Source organism: Prionailurus viverrinus, chromosome D3 (genome assembly GCF_022837055.1).
Source record: "Prionailurus viverrinus isolate Anna chromosome D3, UM_Priviv_1.0, whole genome shotgun sequence".
Classification (NCBI taxonomy): Eukaryota; Metazoa; Chordata; class Mammalia; order Carnivora; family Felidae; genus Prionailurus; species Prionailurus viverrinus.
In genome coordinates, this window is record NC_062572.1 from 5,407,302 (window position 1) to 5,426,435 (window position 19,134).

Genomic DNA, 19,134 nt, shown 5'->3' on the forward strand with positions numbered 1-19,134 from the left:
GGCAGAGTGAGGTGGAGGGTGCAGCCTGGGGGAGATGGGCAAAACCCTGCTCACAGGAGCTGATTCCGGAAGAAATATGGGCAATAAACATATACACACACGTGTGCACGCTGCGGAACATTACAGCTGACAAGGGATTGTAGGCGTGAGAACAGGGTCCCTGTACATGGGGTAGTCAGGATGGGCCCCCTGGAGGAGGTGTCATGTACCAGAGACCCAAGGATGGGAAAGACCTGAGCAGGCAAAGGGCTGAGGGCCTGCTCCCAGCGGGGAACACCTAAAGGAAACAAACATGTGTCCGAGGATAGGACGGAGGCCGGTGCTGGGTGGGGAGGCTGGGCAGATCCTTGGAGCCGACGGTCCCCGTGGGATCCCTGTGTCAATTCCAAGAGCAACAGAAGTCACTGGGCAGTTTTAAGGTGAACGACTTAACCTGATTGATCCTTTTTTTTTTTTTTAATCACTCTGTGCAACAAAAGAACTAATAAAAACTAAAATCACCCTGGCTGGTTTGTTGAGAAGGAACCACAAGGGGCCAAGAGAGGACACGGAATTAGGAAGTGTGCAGGAACGGGTTAACACAGCAGGCCCGAGTCCGCTCTCTAGAAAGAGGTGCCGGAAAGGATTAATATGGCCCTTGGCTGACATCTGGGAACTTGGGTTTCTGGAGTGTGATATGGTGATTTATAAGAAGAAGTATATGTATGTGTAAATATATATATATATATTTGGTCTTTGTCCCCATTGCTGGCACAGAGCTCCTCCTAGAACCTTTGGATTAATTCTTAACAGGGTTCTTTCGGCCACACCTGAGTATGTGCTGACACAGTGACCTCTGGACAGGCCGTGAGGATGGGGGACCAGGAGAACCCATCGTGAGGAGAAGGTTGGAATTTCAGACCCATCCCCTGACCTCCAGGGAGGGGAGAGCGGCTGGAGGCTGAGTCAGTCACCGATGGCCAATGGCTTCATCAATCGTGCCCGTGTGACAGAGCCACCACAAAAACCCGACAGGAGCTTCTGGGATGGGGAGCTCGGGGAACATCAAAGCTCCGTGCATCTTCCTACAGAACGCACCCGAACATCTCCTCCATCGGGCTGGTCCTGAGTTACATCCTCCTGCAATAAACTGCTGAGCTAATAAGTGGTGTTCTGGAGTTCCGTGAGCCGCTCTGGCAAATTAATCCAACCCAAGGAGGGGGAACCTCCGAGCTAGAGCCACTTGCTTGGTCAGAAGCACAGGGGGGGCTTGCAGCTGGCATCTGAAGAGGGAGGGGCAGTCCTGTGGGATGAGCCCTGACCCCGTGGGCTCGCTCTGACATTATACCTCCAGGTAGCCGGGCTCAGAATTCAGTTCAATTCGTGGGACGCCTGGTCAACGCACGGAGAGTTGAGTTATCCGCTTGGGGGGTGGAAAGAACACGGGTAGTGGAGGGGCCTTCCCTCCATTCCCTGATAACGGGGGCTCCCTGTGCCTGAACTATTTGCACACATTCTGTGGTTTATGCTGACCACCTGCTTTCCCGCGGGGTGTAGGGAATTTTGGCAGGTGCCGGGCAGAAGGTGTCCACATGACCAGCCCCTAAGAAACACCCTGGGCGCAGAGACTTTACACGCGTCACCACAAATCGTTGCTGGTGGAATTAGGGTTTCCTGTGGGGCTCCCACCGGCCTGTCCCCTTTTGCTGAGGGTGCTTTGTGTCCTTGCACTGGAATAAATCACAGCCGTGAGCATGACGATAACACTGAGTCCTGAGTCCTCCTGGTGATTCGCCGAACCTGGCGGTGGTCTTGGGGCCTCAACACGGGCGGCTGCAGACTTCCTGGCGGGAGAGGTGGCAGCCTGGACCGGGGCCGAGTCCTTGAATTGAACCGTTCCAGCAGTAGCCTCCTGATTCCGCACACAGCAGCAACTCCCACAGCAGGCCAGTTCGGCAGCGTTCTAGGCACGGCTCTGGGACCGCCTCAAGCTCTGTATGAAATCCCTTTGTGCCTAAATAACTGTAGGTAGGAGTTTGTGATGGGTCCCAACACCCCGGAGGCCCCACCTCTGGTCTTTGCGGTTTGCCTGGGGGCCGACGAATCAGCCCTACCCACACGCACCTTACCCTAAACAGCATCTGTGAATCTCAGTTTTGACGGGCCATTTCTTTATGCAACTATCACAATAAAAAATGTTCATTTGTGGGGCACCTGGGTGGCTCAGTCAGGGAAGCATCCGACTCTTGATTTTGGCTCAGGTGACGTTCTCACGGTTCGTGAGTTCAAGCCCCACATCGGGCTCTGTGCTGACAGTGCAGAGCTGGCTTGGGATTCTCTCCCTCTCTCTCTCTGGCCCTCCCCCCGCTCACACTGTCTCTGTCTCTCTGTAAATAAATTAGCAAACCTTAAAAAAATTTTTTTAAGTGTTCATTTGTGTCCTCACTACCCCCCCCAAGGGGTCCTGTGTGCCACCCATTATGGGTACTGCGTCCACACTTTGATAACCACTCGAATAAAACAGCACCTTCAATGAATGCCTTCCCTCCCCACCCCCCCCCCCCCCCCGCCACGTACCATCAAGTCCAAGAACATCCAAGAGCTCCATCCAAACTTTCCACAGCGTTTCGATGAACATGTCCACCCCCAGCACGAACCTCTCGGTCAGCCTGGTCAGGAACTGCAAAAACAAGAGAGTGGTCACTACCACTGACTGGGACAACGCCCCCTTCTCCTGGTCCAGCCAGGCCCATTGGTTTACGCGTTAGTGGGAAAACAGAGCCGGCCAGTGATGAAGGAAGGACACAGCAGGAGTGGCCGAGTAGCCTGGGCACAGACATGAGCTTGGTGGGCCAGGAGCTGGGCGAAATCTGCTCAGGCCTCCTCCTCCACGGGCCGAGGGGGAGACAGGAGGTCCCCACAAAGCTGATCCACTCCACCTCTGACTTCTCCTGAAGCCCTCCTGCCCACGTCAAGCTCAAGGTCTCCTTCTTTTCTCTGCCTGATTTCTCACCTTTATCTTTTATTTATTTTTTTAATGTTTATTTTTGAAGGAGAGAGAGTGTGTGTGAGCATGAATGGGGGAGGGGCAGAGAGCGGGAGACACAGAATCGGAAGTGGGCTCCAGGCTCTGAGCGGTCAGTACAGAGCCCGAGGCGGGGCTCGAACTCACAAACCTCGAGATCATGACCTGAGCCGAAGGCAGACGCTTAACCGACTGAGCCACCCAGGCGCCCCTGGTTCCTCATTTTTAAATGGTGGGAGTTTCCACCCCCTCCCATTCCGCCTGGACGTTGGGTGCTGCCTCCTGGGACAGGAAGGGTGAGAGGGCGGTGGCTCTCACATGTGAGATGTATCACATCTCCTGGGCATGAGGGAAACACTAGAGACCCATGTCCACCTGGCTTTAAGGACCCAGTGCCTCGGAGGGCTTCCTGATCTCTACAGGTGATTCCAGAGAAAGACCAGGCTGGAGGGACAGCTCTATGAGGTGTAGTCTCATTCACCCGGTTATTACTTTTAATAAGTGCTATTCTGTACACATGGTATAAAACTCAAAGTTGCAAATGGGAAGTCAGTGAAAACTAACCCTCCCATCTCACTCCCCATAATGCAAATCTCCTTCTGGAGGCTCTGTCGTTATTCTGTGGCTTCCTTTTGATGCACCGGGGGACTAGCAGCAGACAAACGTTCTTCCTCCAAGCGCCAGTGACTATGCACGGTTTTCTCATGTGACACTCTGCCTCAGACCGTACAGAGCTGCCTTGTTCTCCTTAAAGATGTTTGAGCGATCCCCTACCCATGGACACCTAGGCTATTCCCACCCACGCTACTGCAGCAAAGGGGAGTGACACAGGGGAGCCCTGTACTTGTGCACTTTGGCTCACATGCGGGCGATCAATGCCTTGGAGTGAAATGGCTATTGTTTTTAAGTTATTTATTTATTTAGAGACAGAGGGCACAAGTGGGGGAGCGTCAGAGAGGGAGAGAGAGAGAGACTCTCAAGCAGGCTCTGCACTGTCAGTGCAGAGCCCGATGTGGGGCTCGAACCCACGAACCATGGGATCGTGACCTGTGCCGAAATCAAGAGTCGGGCACTTAACCGACTGAGCCACCCAGGAGCCCTGGCTACAGCATTTTGAATCAGACCTTATGGCTGGATCACTGCTCCAGGGCGCAAGGGGAAAGAGAGCAGGGTTGAATCAGCCACCAGGAGAGACAGGACTCCAGTAACCTCCGTGCTAGTTCTGTGGCTTGGCTGAGAGCACGTGTGGCTGAGTTTAAGGGCCTGGGTTCAAATCCCAGCTCTGTTTCTTACTGCTAGCTACGTAGCCACGGGTGTGTGTGTGTGTGTGTGTGTGCGTGTGTGCGTGTGTGCACGCGCGCGTATGTATACACACATATGATACGTATCAGAGCTCCCGCTAACTAAATGCATGTACTAGTATCTACCCCAACTGGGTATTTTAGCATTAAGTGGGATACTCATATGAAATGCCTCGAGCACATAGTAAATGGTCAAAATTCCCACCGACATCCCATACTCGCACTGAGCCCTGACCCCAGAGCACGTCCTGCAAGGAATCATCCTTTTCTCCGTAGGTCATCACACTAAAGGGATTTGCACACGTAAAGACTGCGTGGCCATCAGCTGACGGATGGAGAAACAAAGCCCGGTCCATCCATACAGCGGGATGTTGTGTGGCCATAAAACGGAATGAGTTACCATGAGCTTCCACGTCAGCGAACCTTGAAACACGATGCTAAGGGAAAGAAGCCGGACGCAAAAGACCACATGTCGTAGGATTCCATCTGTATGAAAAGTCCAGAGGAGGCAAACCCACAGAGGCAGAAAGTCGACTGCTGGTTGCCAGGGGCTGTGAGAGCTAAAATTTCTTTTAGCAGTGAGGAAATGTCCTAACATCGACTGTGGTAATGATTGCACAGCTCTGTGGTCGGACTAACGAGGACTGAACGGGACACCTTAAGGGGGTGAATTGTAGAACATGTGAATTATACCTCGATGAAGCTATTTTGAAATGGGAGGGTAAAAAACATACACAATGGAAGAGCTGGCATTAAAAACAAACACAAAAACAAAGACAGGGATGGGAATGCAAACTGGTGCAGCCACTCTAGAAAACAGCGTGGAGTGTCCTCAAAAAATTAAAAATAGAACTACTCTACGACCCAGCAATCGCACTACTGGGTATCTATCCAAGGGAAACAGATGTGCTGTTTTGAAGGGACACAGGCACCCCCGTGTTTATAGCGGCACTATCGACGATAGCCAAAGTATGGAAAGAGCCCAAATGGCCATCGATGGATGAATGGATAAAGATGTGATATATATACAATGGAGTATTACTCGGCAATCAAAGAGAATGAAATCTGGCCATTTGCAACTACGTGGATGGAACTGGAGGGTATTGTGCTAAGTGAAATTAGTCAGAGAAAGACAAAAGTCATATGACTTCACTCATATGAGAACAAAGAGAGGGTTGCTGGAGGGGTTGTGGGGGGGCGGGGAATGGGCTAATAAGTAAGAGGCATTAAGGAATCTATTATTGAAATCATTGTTGCACTATATGCTAACTTTGATGCAAATTAAAAATTTTTGAAAAACAAAAAACAAACAACAAAAAAGTCTGGCTGGCTCAGTCGGTAGAGCATGCGACTCTTGATCTTGGGGTCATGAGTTCGAGCCCCACGTTCTGAGTGGAGCCTGCTTAAAACAAAAAGTAAAATAAAATCAAATGTTTTTAAAAAGGGGGTGCCTGGCTGGCTCAGTCATTTAAGCGTCTGACTCTTGAATTCGGCTCAGGTCACGAATCTGACCTGTGGGATCGAGCCCCACGTTGGGCTCTGTGCTGACAGCGCGGAGCCTGCTTGGGATTCTCTCTCTCCCTCTCTCTGCCCCTCCCCTGCTCGATGGCTCTCTCCCAAAATAAATAAATAGTCTTAAAAAAAAAGAGAAAGAAAGAAAGAAAGAAACCCGTACTCAGCAGCAGCCAACCCCCATCCCTCCTCCCCAACCTAGGCAACCGCTAATCTGTCTGTCTCCACGGATTTGCCTCTCCTGGACTTTCTGTACAAACGGAATCATACGGCAGGTGACCTCTTGCGTCTGGCTTCTTTCTCTCAAAATAACATTTCCCGTGTTGTGCCAGGACTCAGTAGTTTCTTCCTTTTTATGGTGGCAGATAGCGTTCCACTTGACGGGCACCCCTGTTCTGTGCGTCCTCTCGCAGAAAGTATGCTCGATCTGTGCGTGTCTGTCGGTAAAACCAGGTAGCAGGCTTTACCATTTGTTCGGAAGGCGGAAGAAGGAAGGAACGCCAAGGCTTTTGTGAGAAAAGGGTATCGGGTCCTTCGGAGGGCACTGAGCCCCCCAGGAGGGGTGCGAGGAAACAGCTATTTTGGAAGGAAGAGACACGGCCGCTCAACGTTGCTGAACCTCTCTGTGCCTCAGCTTTGTCAGCTGTCAAATGGGGCAAAGACAGGATTGGACGTTCCGACCTGTAAAGGCCTCCGCGTGGTGCTGGCACAGACCGGGAGCCCGGGCGGCAGAAGGCTAAGGACGCTTCTGTCTCAGCGCCTACCCACGCTGGTCTCCAGGTAGGTGCTTGGAGACCTGCCATTCTTGGGAAACCCTCAGGCCCAAACACGACTGGCATTGCTCGGGAGAAAGAACAGACCCGTCCCGGAAACTGGTCTGGGCAGGAGAGGTTGAGAGCAGAGAAGGGCCCACTGCTGGCCTTCTAGCCAGGAGCAGGACAGACTGGCCCTGGGCCCTGGGGGCTGGCGCTGTTGCTTTGGATACAGCCCTGTGACACCTTGGCCCACTTCGCCCTGTGAAGGGCATCCGGGAGCCCTCAGGGGGATGAACCTTGTGCCTGCAGATTTCCTATGTCGAAGCCCTAATCGCCAGGCCCTCCGAATGTGACTGGAATTGACGACAGGGCCTTTGGAGAGGTAAGAAATGTAAAACCGGGGGCGCCTGGGTGGCGCAGTCAGTTAAGTGTCCGACTTCAGCCAGGTCACGATCTCGCGGTCCGTGAGTTCGAGCCCCGCGTCGGGCTCTGGGCTGACGGCTCAGAGCCTGGAGCCTGTTTCCGATTCTGTGTCTCCCTCTCTCTCTGCCCCTCCCCCGTTCATGCTCTGTCTCTCTCTGTCTCAGAAATAAATTAAAAGAGAAACGTGAAACGGGGTCACCAGGCTGAGCCCTCAGCCAACGGGACCTGTTGGGGAGGAGATGGGGACACAGACGCATACAGAGGAAAGACCCCGCGAGGACGCAGGGAGAAGACAGCTGCCCGCACACCATGGAGAGACGCCAGGGTCTCGGTTTTCTAGTAAATTCCTCCTGTTCGAGCTGCCCCGTATGTGGCACTGGGAGGGCGGCCCCAGCCACTAACAGGGGGTCACAACACGGCCAGGAGCCTGGAACGGTTCTCCCACCACCGGCCCGCGGGGGTCGAGCAACACACCCAGCCAAACGTGAACGTGGCCTTGCCTCCAGGGCAAGTCCCAACTTCGCCACAGAAGCCGCTGTGGACATAAAGAGCAGATGAAGAGCAGATGAAGAGGGGAGCCCGGGCGGCTCAGTGGGTAGAGCGTGTGACTCTTGATCTCGGCGCAGGTCCTGATCTCACGGTTCGGGAAAGGGAGCCCCGCGTCGGGCTCTGCGCTGACAGCGGGGAACCTGTTTGGGATTCTGTCTCTCCCCCCCCCCCAAAATAAATAAATAAGCTTTAAAAAGAATGGCAAAAGGCTGATTTGTGGAAGCAGTGGCTGGTGGGTCCAGGGTTCATTACAGGATTCTCTCTGCCTTTGAACCTGTTGGACAATGTTCAGTATGAAATACGAAAACAAGGGGGATTCAGGTGAATTAACTCGAGGCCGGCGGCCGTCACGGTGGGAGGGACAAAATTACTGAAGCCTGGATTTCGTTATCCCTTCTCTCTCTTGTAGCAGAGAAGCCTGCACGTCCATCTCCCGAGGGCACCTGCCTCCCTCCGCCCCAACCTTCCCTCGGCCCGTCACCCCCTGGCTTGTGCAAATGGGCTCCAGGGAAAATCAGCAAATGTGTCCTGACGAGCGAGTCAGAGGAGGAGTGGGGTTTCTGCCATTTCGAGTTTGCCCAAGCATGTGAAGAACACCCAGAAACGTAAAGATTGCACGAACAGGAAAGACTGGAACCGACGCCCGGATCACAAATGGGTCACAAAAGGGAAAGGCACCTCCAGGGCACAAGGCAGGGACACAAGACCCCTTCAGGGGAATTCTTGCCAGATCCGGACTGACGTGTGCCCTCATCCTAACCGCGAGGAAACAATCCGACCACACCATGGGACATTTCAAGAAATGACTGGTCTGCGGGCGACTGGCTGGCTGGGTCGGTGGAGCATGTGACTCTTGGTCTTGGGGTTGTGAGTTTGAGTCCCATGTTGGGTGTAGAGATTACTTAAAAATAAAATAAGAAAGAAAGGAAGGAAGGAAGGAAGGAAGGAAGGAAGGAAGGAAGGAAGGAAGGAAGGAAAGAACTGGTCTGTCAAAACCACAGTGAGGGGGCGCCTGGGTGGCGCAGTCGGTTGAGCGTCCGACTTCAGCCAGGTCACGATCTCGCGGTCCGTGAGTTCGAGCCCCGCGTCAGGCTCTGGGCTGATGGCTCGGAGCCTGGAGCCTGTTTCCGATTCTGTGTCTCCCTCTCTCTCTGCCCCTCCCCCGTTCATGCTCTGTCTCTCTCTGTCCCAAAAATAAATAAATGTTGAAAAAAAATTAAAAAAGAAAAAAACAACCACAGTGAGATACCATTCCAGCCTCACCCTGTGGACTATAATCAAAAAGACAACGATGAGACGACTGGGTGGCTCAGTGGGTTAAGCATCTGACTCAATTTCAGTTTACATCATGATCTCACAGTTCATGAGGTCGAGCCTCGCACTGGGCTTTGTGCTGACAGCACAGAGCCTGCTTGGGATTCTCTCTCTGCCCCTCCCCTGCTCTCTCTCCCTCAAAAACAAATAATGGGGTGCCTGGGTGGCTCAGTCAGTTAAGCGTCCGACTTTGGCTCAGGTCACGATCTCATGGTTTGTGAGTTCAAGCCCCAAGTCGGGCTCTGTGCTGACAGCTCAGAGCCTGGAGCCTGCTTCAGATTCAGTATCTCCCTTTCTCTGCCCCTCCTTAGCTTGTGCACTCTCTCTCTCTCTCTCAAAATAAATATTTTAAATCAATCAATCAATAAAAATAAAATTGACTGTGGTGAGGGCCGTGCAGCTGTCTGAATATACTCAAAACTACTGAACTTTCAGTAAAGCTGTTACCAAAACAAGAAAAGCAAAAAAGACAATTGGTCTGCACTATTCCAAAATGTCAATGTCAGAAAAGCTCTCCACACCCACACCCAAAAAGTGAGGGGACTCTGACAGACTAAAGGACATTAAAGAGACATGAAAACCAAATGCAATGAGCCATGGTTAATAAAGTGTTAGATTTTCTTTTTAAAGCTATGAAGGAAATGTGAATACAGACTGTACGGGACAAGTTTTTACTGTACTAAATGTAATTTGGGGGGATGGAGGGACCGTGGTATTGTGGTTCTGTAGGAGAAAGTGTCATGATGTTTGCAACTTACTCTTTTCTTTAACGTTTATTTGAGAGAGAGCGTGTGCGCACGTGAGCAGGGGAGGGGCAGAGAGAGGCTCCGTGCTGTGAGTTCAGAGCCTGACACAGGGCTCGATCTCACAAACCACAGACCACAAACCGTGAGATCATGACCTGAGCCAAAATCAAGAGTCAGATGCTTAACTGACTGAGCCACCCAGGCACCCGTGCAACTTACTTTCAAATGGTTCCGTGAAGAAAACGGTGTGTGTGTGTGTGTGTGTGTGTGTGTGTGTGTGTGTGTGTGTGTGTAAAGAAAAAGGGAGAAACCAGTTTGGGGAAAATGTGAAAATGTGGGTCCAGTGGGAAAGTTTCTAGCTGTTCTTCATTCCAGCCTTTCATCTGTTCCTTACTTCCAAAGTTCTCGTAATAAAAACGAGAAACGTTTTGATTGTGGTGGTGTTTACACGGGTGTGCACGCACATCGAAATTTATCAACTTGTACGCTTTCGGACACGTTTGTCCCACTTTAAATATGCGCTGTCTATCGACGCGTAATGTCAGTCACACCTCCAAAAAGCCGCTAAGACGGGCCGGAGGAAAAAAGGCTGGAAAAGCGTCAGAGTTATTTTTACCCCACAAGCTCGCCGGCGAACAGTGAAACGGGCCAGCATCTCAAAAAATCAAAAACAAAAGACAAAGAAAGAGCTCAAGAGGAAAAAATGGCAAAGAAAACAAAAGGCAGTCTCCAGACAGGAAAAGGCTGATGGAGTCTGCATATGTGAAAAGATGTAATAAAACCAATAAAACACGTAATAAAAAACTTAATGACGCACTTCGTCGGACAAGGTGCGGAAGGTAGAGCTCACACGTTCGGTAGGAGTGGAAACCCACAGAATTCTTTGGAAAACAATTCAGTTGTCTTTCACGGTATTGAAAGCGTATATGGAAGTGGGGGTAAACACGAAACTCACTTATGTTGCCACAAGTCAGGAGAGCGGTTGCCTTGGGGTGGGGGGCAGGGGAACTGGAACGATCCATTTCTAATTTTTTTTTTTCAACGTTTATTTATTTTTGGGACAGAGAGAGACAAAGCATGAACGCGGGAGGGGCAGAGAGAGAGGGAGACACAGAATCGGAAACAGGCTCCAGGCTCTGAGCCATCAGCCCAGAGCCCGACGCGGGGCTCGAACTCACGGACCGTGAGATCGTGACCTGGCTGAAGTCGGACGCTCACCTGACTGCACCACCCAGGCGCCCCAAGGAACAATCCATTTCTACATCCGCATGCCGGTGACACGGGTGTGTTCGGGGTGTGACAGTTCACGATGCTTTATACTTCTCATGGAGAAAAGCACACCGATTATATTCCAACTTGAAAATTTGTGAATGGGGGCATGGAGGGGGCTCCGTGGGTTGAGCGTCCGACTCTTGATTTCAGCTCAGGTCACGATCTCGCGTGTGTGGTCTCGAGTCCCACGGGGAGGGCTCTGCGTGGACAACACAGAGCGTGCTTGGGCTTCTCTCTTCGTCCGCCCCACCCTCCTCTCGAAATAAATAAACTTAAAAAAAAAAAAGTAAAAATAAACACTTGTGAACGCACAGACCCTTTGACTCAGCGATTCCATTTCTAACAACCTGCCCACAAAAATCTCTATAGAAAGACCTTTACTGCAGCCAGGTTTGGAGGGCACAAGAGGGGACGCTAACAAAATGTCAGCTGTTAGGCGTGGGTTCAATTATGGTACGTCCTGAATGATGGTTTGCTTTCTGCACTCCTCCAAAAGGAAGGAAGCAAAGCTTTATGTACCAATAAGATCTGGTTGCCAAAATTTGTCAAGAAGGAGAAGGAGAAGAAGGAGAAGAGGAGGAAGAGGAGGAAGAGGGGGAGGAGGGGAAGGGGGAGGGGGAGGGGGGGAGTGGAGCAGCATGCGTAATGAAAAACAGAGAACCCACAAAGGGGCAGGATCTGTACGGATGCTCAGAACACCAGGCTACTCTAGGAAGGAAAATGGGAGATGGGGTCAGAGTGGGCAAGCAGATTTATTTTTTTTTTACTCTTGAACTATGTGAAATGGCATTGCATGCAGCTACGGCCTTATTAAAAAAAAAAAAAAGTTAATCTTCTTAAAAACAAAACAACTAAGGAACAAAGGACTAATAAGAACACCAACTCTCAGCTTCTCATTCAAATGTTCCCACCATGTGGGTCCAGCTGTATTTTTTCCCCTGTGCTCCCCAAGATCCACACCCCAACGCAGCCGCCTGTGAAACAGACCCCAGCCTTGTCTCAGCCCTTCCCTCCCCTGCCAACCCATCTTCCCAGACCCAACTCACACCCCTTCCTCCACCCCCTGCCCAATGCCTCCAGGCAGGGCACCAGATCTCTTCCTCCTGGCTCTCCACAAGGCCTTTCTGGCATCACTATTGATGTCTTGTTAAACCCTAGGTCCTGTGTGACCTAGGTCTCAATCTCCCTCTGTCCCTTGTTCACTCTGCCACAGCCCTGCTACGGACCCTCTCTGGCCCTCACACACCAAACCTGTTCCTACCACAGGGCCTTTGCTCACACTGTTGCCTTTGCCTGGGATGTTCTGTCCCTCCAGCTCCTTCTCTTTCAGCTCACTTCCCTGGCCACTCTGTTCCAGTGATTTCCAATTCTGCAAAGGTGACAAGTGTGGGCACTCCCAGTCCTCCCCCCAACTGATTAGTGGAACTGGGGGCGAGAGGTTCAACCTTTCCATTGCCTTGCTTTCCTTCTCCGTAAAACAGGGCTGATAAGAGAGGCTCTCTCTCTTAGAACAGCGAGAGACACATCCTAAGCTTAAACAAAGATTACCTGTCATCATTAGCACATCATCTTCTCTTACCTCTTTAACGGCACTTAGTACTCCGAAATAATCTTGTTTTAAGTGTCTGACTTATCTATTGCCTATGAAAGGTCCTCGAGAGGGGACGATTTTGTCTGGCTTGTGCTCATATGGCAGGTGCTTAAGAAATTTTTGAAAATTGTCGTAATATACACATAGCATAACATTAACCGGTTGAACCATTTTAAAGTGTACGATTCAGTGCCGTATGGTACGTTCACAATGCTGTGCAAGTTCACCTCTGCCTAGTTCCGGAACATTTTCTGCCCGGAAGAGAAACCCCCGATCGATGAAACAGTCACTTTCCACCCCACCCCACCCCCTCCCCTTAGCAACCACTCATCTGCTTTCAGTCTCTATGGATTTGCTTGTCCTGGAACATTTCACACAAATGCCATTGTACAATATGTGGCCTTTTGTGTCTGGCTTCTTTCACCTGTTTGCAAGGTTCGTCCGCGTATCACCTATCCGTGCTCCACTCCTCTTTATGGCCGGATAATATTCCATGCTTGGACAGGCCACAGTTTATTCATTCATCAGCAGATAGACATTTGGGTTGTCTCCACCCTTTGGCTAACGTGAAAAGCACTCCGATGAACACTCATGTACAAGCCGCTTCATAATTTTTAATTGAATAAGTAAGTGAGTATATCACTTTCCTACCAGAGTCCCTTTCTTACATAAATATCTCCCACCATTTACTAAAAAATCATTCAGTACCTGGTATTATACAACCTAGTCGCATTCGGCCCTCCAATTCATCTCCTCTGGAGAGGAGACAGAGAGGTCAAGTCAACTGGCCCAGGATCAAAAGCTAGTAATTCCAATCCATGTCTGTTGGACAGCAAGGCCCATGCTCCAAACCAGAGCACCGCAGGTTTATTTCAGACGAGGCCTAGCTTAGACCATGGGGTGTTTCTTTTAAACACCCTCAAACCTCACAACCCACCAAGCCGGTCCGGCTCCGACTTAGTAACCCCAGGCATGCTGAGAACGACATCGCCAGCATACCCAGTTTTGGTGCTTAATCTTTTGATTAAGATTAACAAAACAGTCTCCCCCAAGCCCGGCCAGTCTGGGCGACGACGCTCGGCAGGAAATGTCAGGTCAGTCTCCTTCTAGATGCTGCGTTGATGGGGGGAGAGGAGGAACGGAAAGGCCCATGAAGGCACCAGCTGCCTGGGTTTAATTCCCGGCTCTGCCACTCAGTTTGACTTGGAGCCACTCACATCACCACTCTGTGCCTCAGTTTCCCTACCTACAAAATGAAAACATGAACAGTACCTACTCATAGGGTTTTTCTGAGAATGAATTGAGTGAGTCTATCTATAAAAGCACTCAGCACATTTTAAGCAAATAACAGATTTGTATTAGCCCCGTGGAAGGCACAAACCTTGGTCACCCCAGAAAGAGTTCTGATCTCGCCCAAGAAGAATGCCAGTCCGAGTTGGGTTTTGTTTTGTTTTATCTCAAGCACCAGAAAACTTTTTTTTTTTTTTTTTTTTTTTTTTAAATCCTGAAAGTCCTTCCAGCAGGGCTAAGCAAAGTGGATGTGTGCCTTGGCCGGAATGTCCGCAAAACGATGTAGTTGACACAGATTCAGTCATTACTCTGGGCCAGGAAAGCACCATAATTACAGGAAGCATTCATAATTACAACCGCATAATGAAGGGGATATTATTATTAGCCCCTTTTAGAGGATAAAGAAACTGAGGCTCAGGGAAATGAAGCCACACGTGGCCCAAAGCCGAGCAGCCCGTCAAGTGGTAGCCAGAACCTGAGTTCCCAAACCCCAGGGGTAGCCCGGAGCAAAGATATCAACAGGAGGAACAGCAAGGGCTGTCCTCAGGGAACCACGTTACCACATGCAACTGTCTTTCATTCACTTCCCCTTTCTCGGGCCCGAATGAAGCCTGTCCCACCGGGCTCCAGAGGGCAGCGCAGGGTGCGGACACACGTTCCCGCGCTCCTCCTGAGCGCTCGACACAGCAGCTCCAAAGTAAAAACGCTCCGAATCAAGGGACGGCACACAGTAGGAGCTCAGGAGGGTTACTGGGCCAAAGCAACAGAGGAGACTGCATCGGTCCCTTTCTTTTCTTGTAAAGTTTAAAAAAAAAAAAAAAAAAAAGCCGAGATATCTTCGCAGCAGAAGGAGGAGGGCCTAAGGTGCTCGGGGGAAGTGGGTCGGCGCGAGGCTGGCAGAAACGCAGGGGTTGCTGGGGAGAGGGCAGGGCGCCCCCTGGGCAGCGCGCGCGGCGCCTGGCTCACAGTAGGTGCTCATTCAAACGCGCTGAATGAATGAATGAGAGGCGCGGCCGGCGTGGGCGCAGCCCAGGGGCCGCGCCGCGCCCGCGGGCAAGGTCCAAGGAGAAGTGCGGCGCCGGGCAGAGGGCGCCCCGAGGCCCTGCGCCCGCCCCCCGCCCCCGGCCATGCGCCGCCACCGGCCGCCGGGCCCGACCCCGGCCGCGCGCGGGGGGCCGCAGGCGGCAGAGGCCCCGGGGCGCAGGCCGGCCTCCCCTCTCCCCGCCGCCCCGCGGCCCCGGAGGCCGCGCACGGCCCAGGCCGGCCCCGGGAGCCAGGTGCGCGTTGGCCCGGGCAAGGTGACCGCAGGCTCGAGCCCGGCGCCCACCTTGTGAGCGGCGCGCACGTTGTCCTCGCCGAACAGGCTGCTGACGCTCTGCGAGAAGGTGTTGACCGTGCGGCGGTAGCTGTTCTTCTCGGCGCCGCCGCGGCCCCGCGCCCCCTGCGCGCCCGGGGCCAGGAGCCCGAGCAGCAGCAGCAGGAGAAGCAGCAGGAGCCCGGGCCGGGCCCGGGGCCCGCCCGAGGCGCGCGCGCCCATCCTGGGGCCGGCGGGATGCGGGGTCGGGAGCGGGGCCGAGGGCCGCACCGGGGACGCCGCGGCTCCGGCGGGGACCGCGTTAGCGCGCTCGGGGGCCGCGCGCCGCGCCTCTGTCAGCCGCCGCCGCCGTCGCAGCGCCACCTGCCCCGCCCCGCGCGCAAAGCCGCGACGGCCCTGCCCACGCCTCGCCCCGCCCCCCGGACGCCGGGAGCGGGCCGAAGACCCCGCCGAGGACCCCGCGCGGGGCCGGTGCGGCCGGAGGCTGCTTCGTCTCCCCGCCCCCACCGAGCTGGAGGGGGGTGGGGGTGGGGGTGGGGGGGCGGTTGACCTTTAAAAAAAAAAAGTAATTGTTATTTTTAACTTTTCTGTAAAAAGGAGGCTGTGCTGGCAAAACTTGCAACGGCCTCAGCAGGGATGGTGACTGCGATTGATTGGAAAACCAGATACATGCATGTCCCTGAATTTCTACTGATCCCCAATACTTGGCCACCGTTGGCGATGGCAAGGGCAACCGCTCCTCCACCCATTCATTCATTCTGAGATTTTGAATTAAAGGGAAAGCATCAAGCATCCCTCCTGCCTTTCCTCACCTACTATTTCGGCCTCACAAAACGGGAGGAGGGAAACTTCTCTGAAGATAAGTCCAGCTGGTAAATGAGGAGGGAGCCAAGGAGCTAGAAAATCATTTTGGCCCTTAGGGGAACGATGGATCCAGGCGATGGTCACCAAGAGACTGAAACCAAGAGGTGAATGCTTGGTGGGGAACTTGAAAATGGAGGCGCCGAATTGTCCAGACCTGGACGCGGGACAAACCCTAGAAGCAGGAAGTACCTGCCCCACCTGGGATGGATTCTTGCCCGAACACTTTGAACCCTAACCGGATCTGGTCTCTACAGCTAACCAACAATTTACAGGAAATATGGGGGATGGAGGAGAAAATGAGAAAGCAGCAGAAGCAATCAGTCAAATCCAGAATGTACAGGGCAAGCGACCCAGTGTCTTCAATAAATTAAACGGTATACAAAGCGAAGGACGATTATTGATTTTAAAACACCCATGAGGGGCGCCTGGGTGGCGCAGTCGGTTAAGCGTCCGACTTCAGCCAGGTCACGATCTCGCGGTCTGTGAGTTCGAGCCCCGCGTCGGGCTCTGGGCTGATGCCTCAGAGCCTGGAGCCTGTTGCCGATTCTGTGTCTCCCTCTCTCTCTGCCCCTCCCCCGTTCATGCTCTGTCTCTCTCTGTCCCAAAAATAAATAAAGGTTGAAAAAAAAAATTAAAACAAAAACACCCATGAGCCATAATAGCCAAATGCAACCCAAGGGCCTAAAGCAAACGGTGTCCAACCATTTTTCTGAGATAACCAGGAAAACTAAACTTAACCTTTGCCAACCCAAAGAGTGAAAAATTGTATTTTATTTTTGAACTTACACTTCTCTGGATTCCTGATGAAGCTTTCACGTATTTAGTGGCCATATATTTTAAGTTCTTATTTTTTAAGAAAAGTTTTACTGAAGTAGAGCCTACACACAGAAAAATACCCAAATCGTAAGGTGCTTCTGTATGCATTTAAACAACACATGAGGTAACCAGCACCCACATGGAGAAATGGAACGTTACCAGCTTCCTGGGGAAACTCACTATTTTCCCTCCAAAATTTAGGGACTTAATTTTGCCTGTGTTTGAACTTTATGTATATGGGATCAGACAGTCTGCTGTTTTGTGATTGGTTTTTCAACATAGTTATGAGAGCCATGTTGTTGTATATACGTCTTGTCTTTTTTGTTTGTTTCCAGTGTATTTATTTTGAGAGAGAGAGAGAGAGAGAGGCAGACAGAAGAGAGACAGAATCCTAAGCAGGCTCTGCACTGTCAGCACGGAGCCAGATGCAGGGCTCAAACCCACAAATCGCAAGATCATGACCTGAGCTGAAGTCAAGAGTCAGATGCTCAACAGACTGAGCCACCCAGGCACCCCTATGTCTTTTCCTTCTTGTTTTACACAACGTTGTATTTTCTGGAGATAATACTTTGGTATATAAGGAAACTATAGAAGTTACTATTACCCACTTAATTTTAACATGGACACACCTTTTATTTACTTAAACATATTTAAAGGAAAAACTGCAGATCACTGTCATTCTAAGCAATAAGACCCCTGAAACCAGAGGTTTGATATGCTAATTATTCTCTCTCCTCCCCAAAATTCGTTTAAATCAGTATATAACTTTATAAACATGTTCATACATACATTATCTAAGTCCTCTCATGCACCACCTGTGTGTTTCTAGGGATGTTTTTGCTTTTGAATTTGGGGGGAAGGAGAAAGTGTATACAATCATGCTCTTCATTTATTCATTCAGTGATTATTACATTCAGTAACTCCTTATTGCTTACCTACTCTGCAGCAGATCTTGTTCTAGGTTCCTTTCTAAAATTCTAAACTAAGGGGTGCCTGGGTGGCTCAGTCGGTTAAGCCTCCGACTCATGATCCCACAGTTCCTGAATTTGGACTCACAGTTGGTGAGTTCGGCCCGCGCTGGATTCTGCACTGACAGCAAGGAGCCTGCTTGGCATTTTCTCTCTCTCTCTCTCTCTCTCTCTCTCTCTCTCGGCCCTTCTGCTCGAGCGCACTCTCTCTCAAATAAATAAACATTAAAATAAATACAATTCTAAAATAAATCCTAATGCCTTCACCTGGTTTTGTTATGTTATTTAAATGTCTGCCCTTAATGAACTCATGCTTTTTTTTTTTTTTTTCAACGTTTATTTATTTTTGGGACAGAGAGAGACAGAGCATGAACGGGGGAGGGGCAGAGAGAGAGGGAGACACAGAATCCGAAACAGGCTCCAGGCTCTGAGCGGTCAGCACAGAGCCCGACGCGGGGCTCAAACTCACAGACCGCGAGATCGTGACCTGGCTGAAGTCGGACGCTTAACCGACTGTGCCACCCAGGCGCCCCCAAAATTTTAATGTGTATTTAGTTTTGAGAGAGAAACAGAGACAGAGTGTGAGCTGGGGAGGGGCAGAGAGAGAGAGAGGGAGACACAGAATCGGAAGCAGGCTCCAGGCTCTGAGGCATCAGCCCAGAGCCCGACGCGGGGCTCGAACTCCCGGACCGCGAGATCGTGACCTGGCTGAAGTCGGACGCTTAACCGACTGCGCCACCCAGGCGCCCCCAAAATTTTAATGTGTATTTAGTTTTGAGAGAGAAACAGAGACAGAGTGTGAGCTGGGGAGGGGCAGAGAGAGAGAGGGAGAGAGAGGGAGACACAGAATCGGAAGCAGGCTCCAGGCTCTGAGCCATCAGCCCAGAGCCCGACGCGGGGCTCGAACTCACGGACCGCGAGATCGTGACCTGGCTGAAGTCGGACGCTTAACCGACTGCGCCACCCAGGCGCCCCAATGAACTCATGTTTTTAACAGGGAAAATGCCACATGATGTAACTGTTCTACACGCAACATAATTACAGGACTCACAAAGTACATTATTTCCGAATGTGTTACAGACAATGTGATATGGTAATGAGAGTTTAAAGCCGCCTAATAGATACTTTCTTCTTTTAGCTCTTCTGTCCCTGTAATGGAAATATTTCGTGCCTTTTTACTACACAACTAATTATGTTTCTTATCGGAGTAACAGAAACTGCAAATGAGCAAAAAAAAGAGAAGCAGTTTGCAATGGGGACGGGGTTATAGTTGGAAAGGTGACAACACAGCCCCACTCCCAGGTAGCCAAGTAAGTATTAGCAGGTAACTCCGATTTGGGGACTTTGCCTACACCACGTGCGAACTATCCCCAGTTTAAATTCAGGCCTCCCAGGAGACCTCAGGCCTCGGTCC

The 19,134-nt window shown here is 51.4% G+C and overlaps 1 protein-coding gene across 2 annotated transcripts in view; it reads right to left on the reverse strand.

Moving 5' to 3' along the window:
• Positions 1-15,396, reverse strand: part of BRI3BP (BRI3 binding protein) — a 28,800-nt gene extending 13,404 nt beyond the window's left edge. For both annotated transcript variants that reach the window (XR_007145921.1, XM_047828411.1), the window contains exons 1-2: positions 15,085-15,396; positions 2,557-2,659 (exon numbers count right to left, since the gene is read on the reverse strand). Coding sequence is in view for 1 of the 2 variants with exons in the window: in XM_047828411.1 (XP_047684367.1) it covers positions 2,557-2,659; positions 15,085-15,294 (313 nt within the window). In the remaining variant the exon portion in view is untranslated. The remainder of the gene's footprint in view (positions 1-2,556; positions 2,660-15,084) is intronic.
• Positions 15,397-19,134: the final 3,738 nt, after the last annotated feature.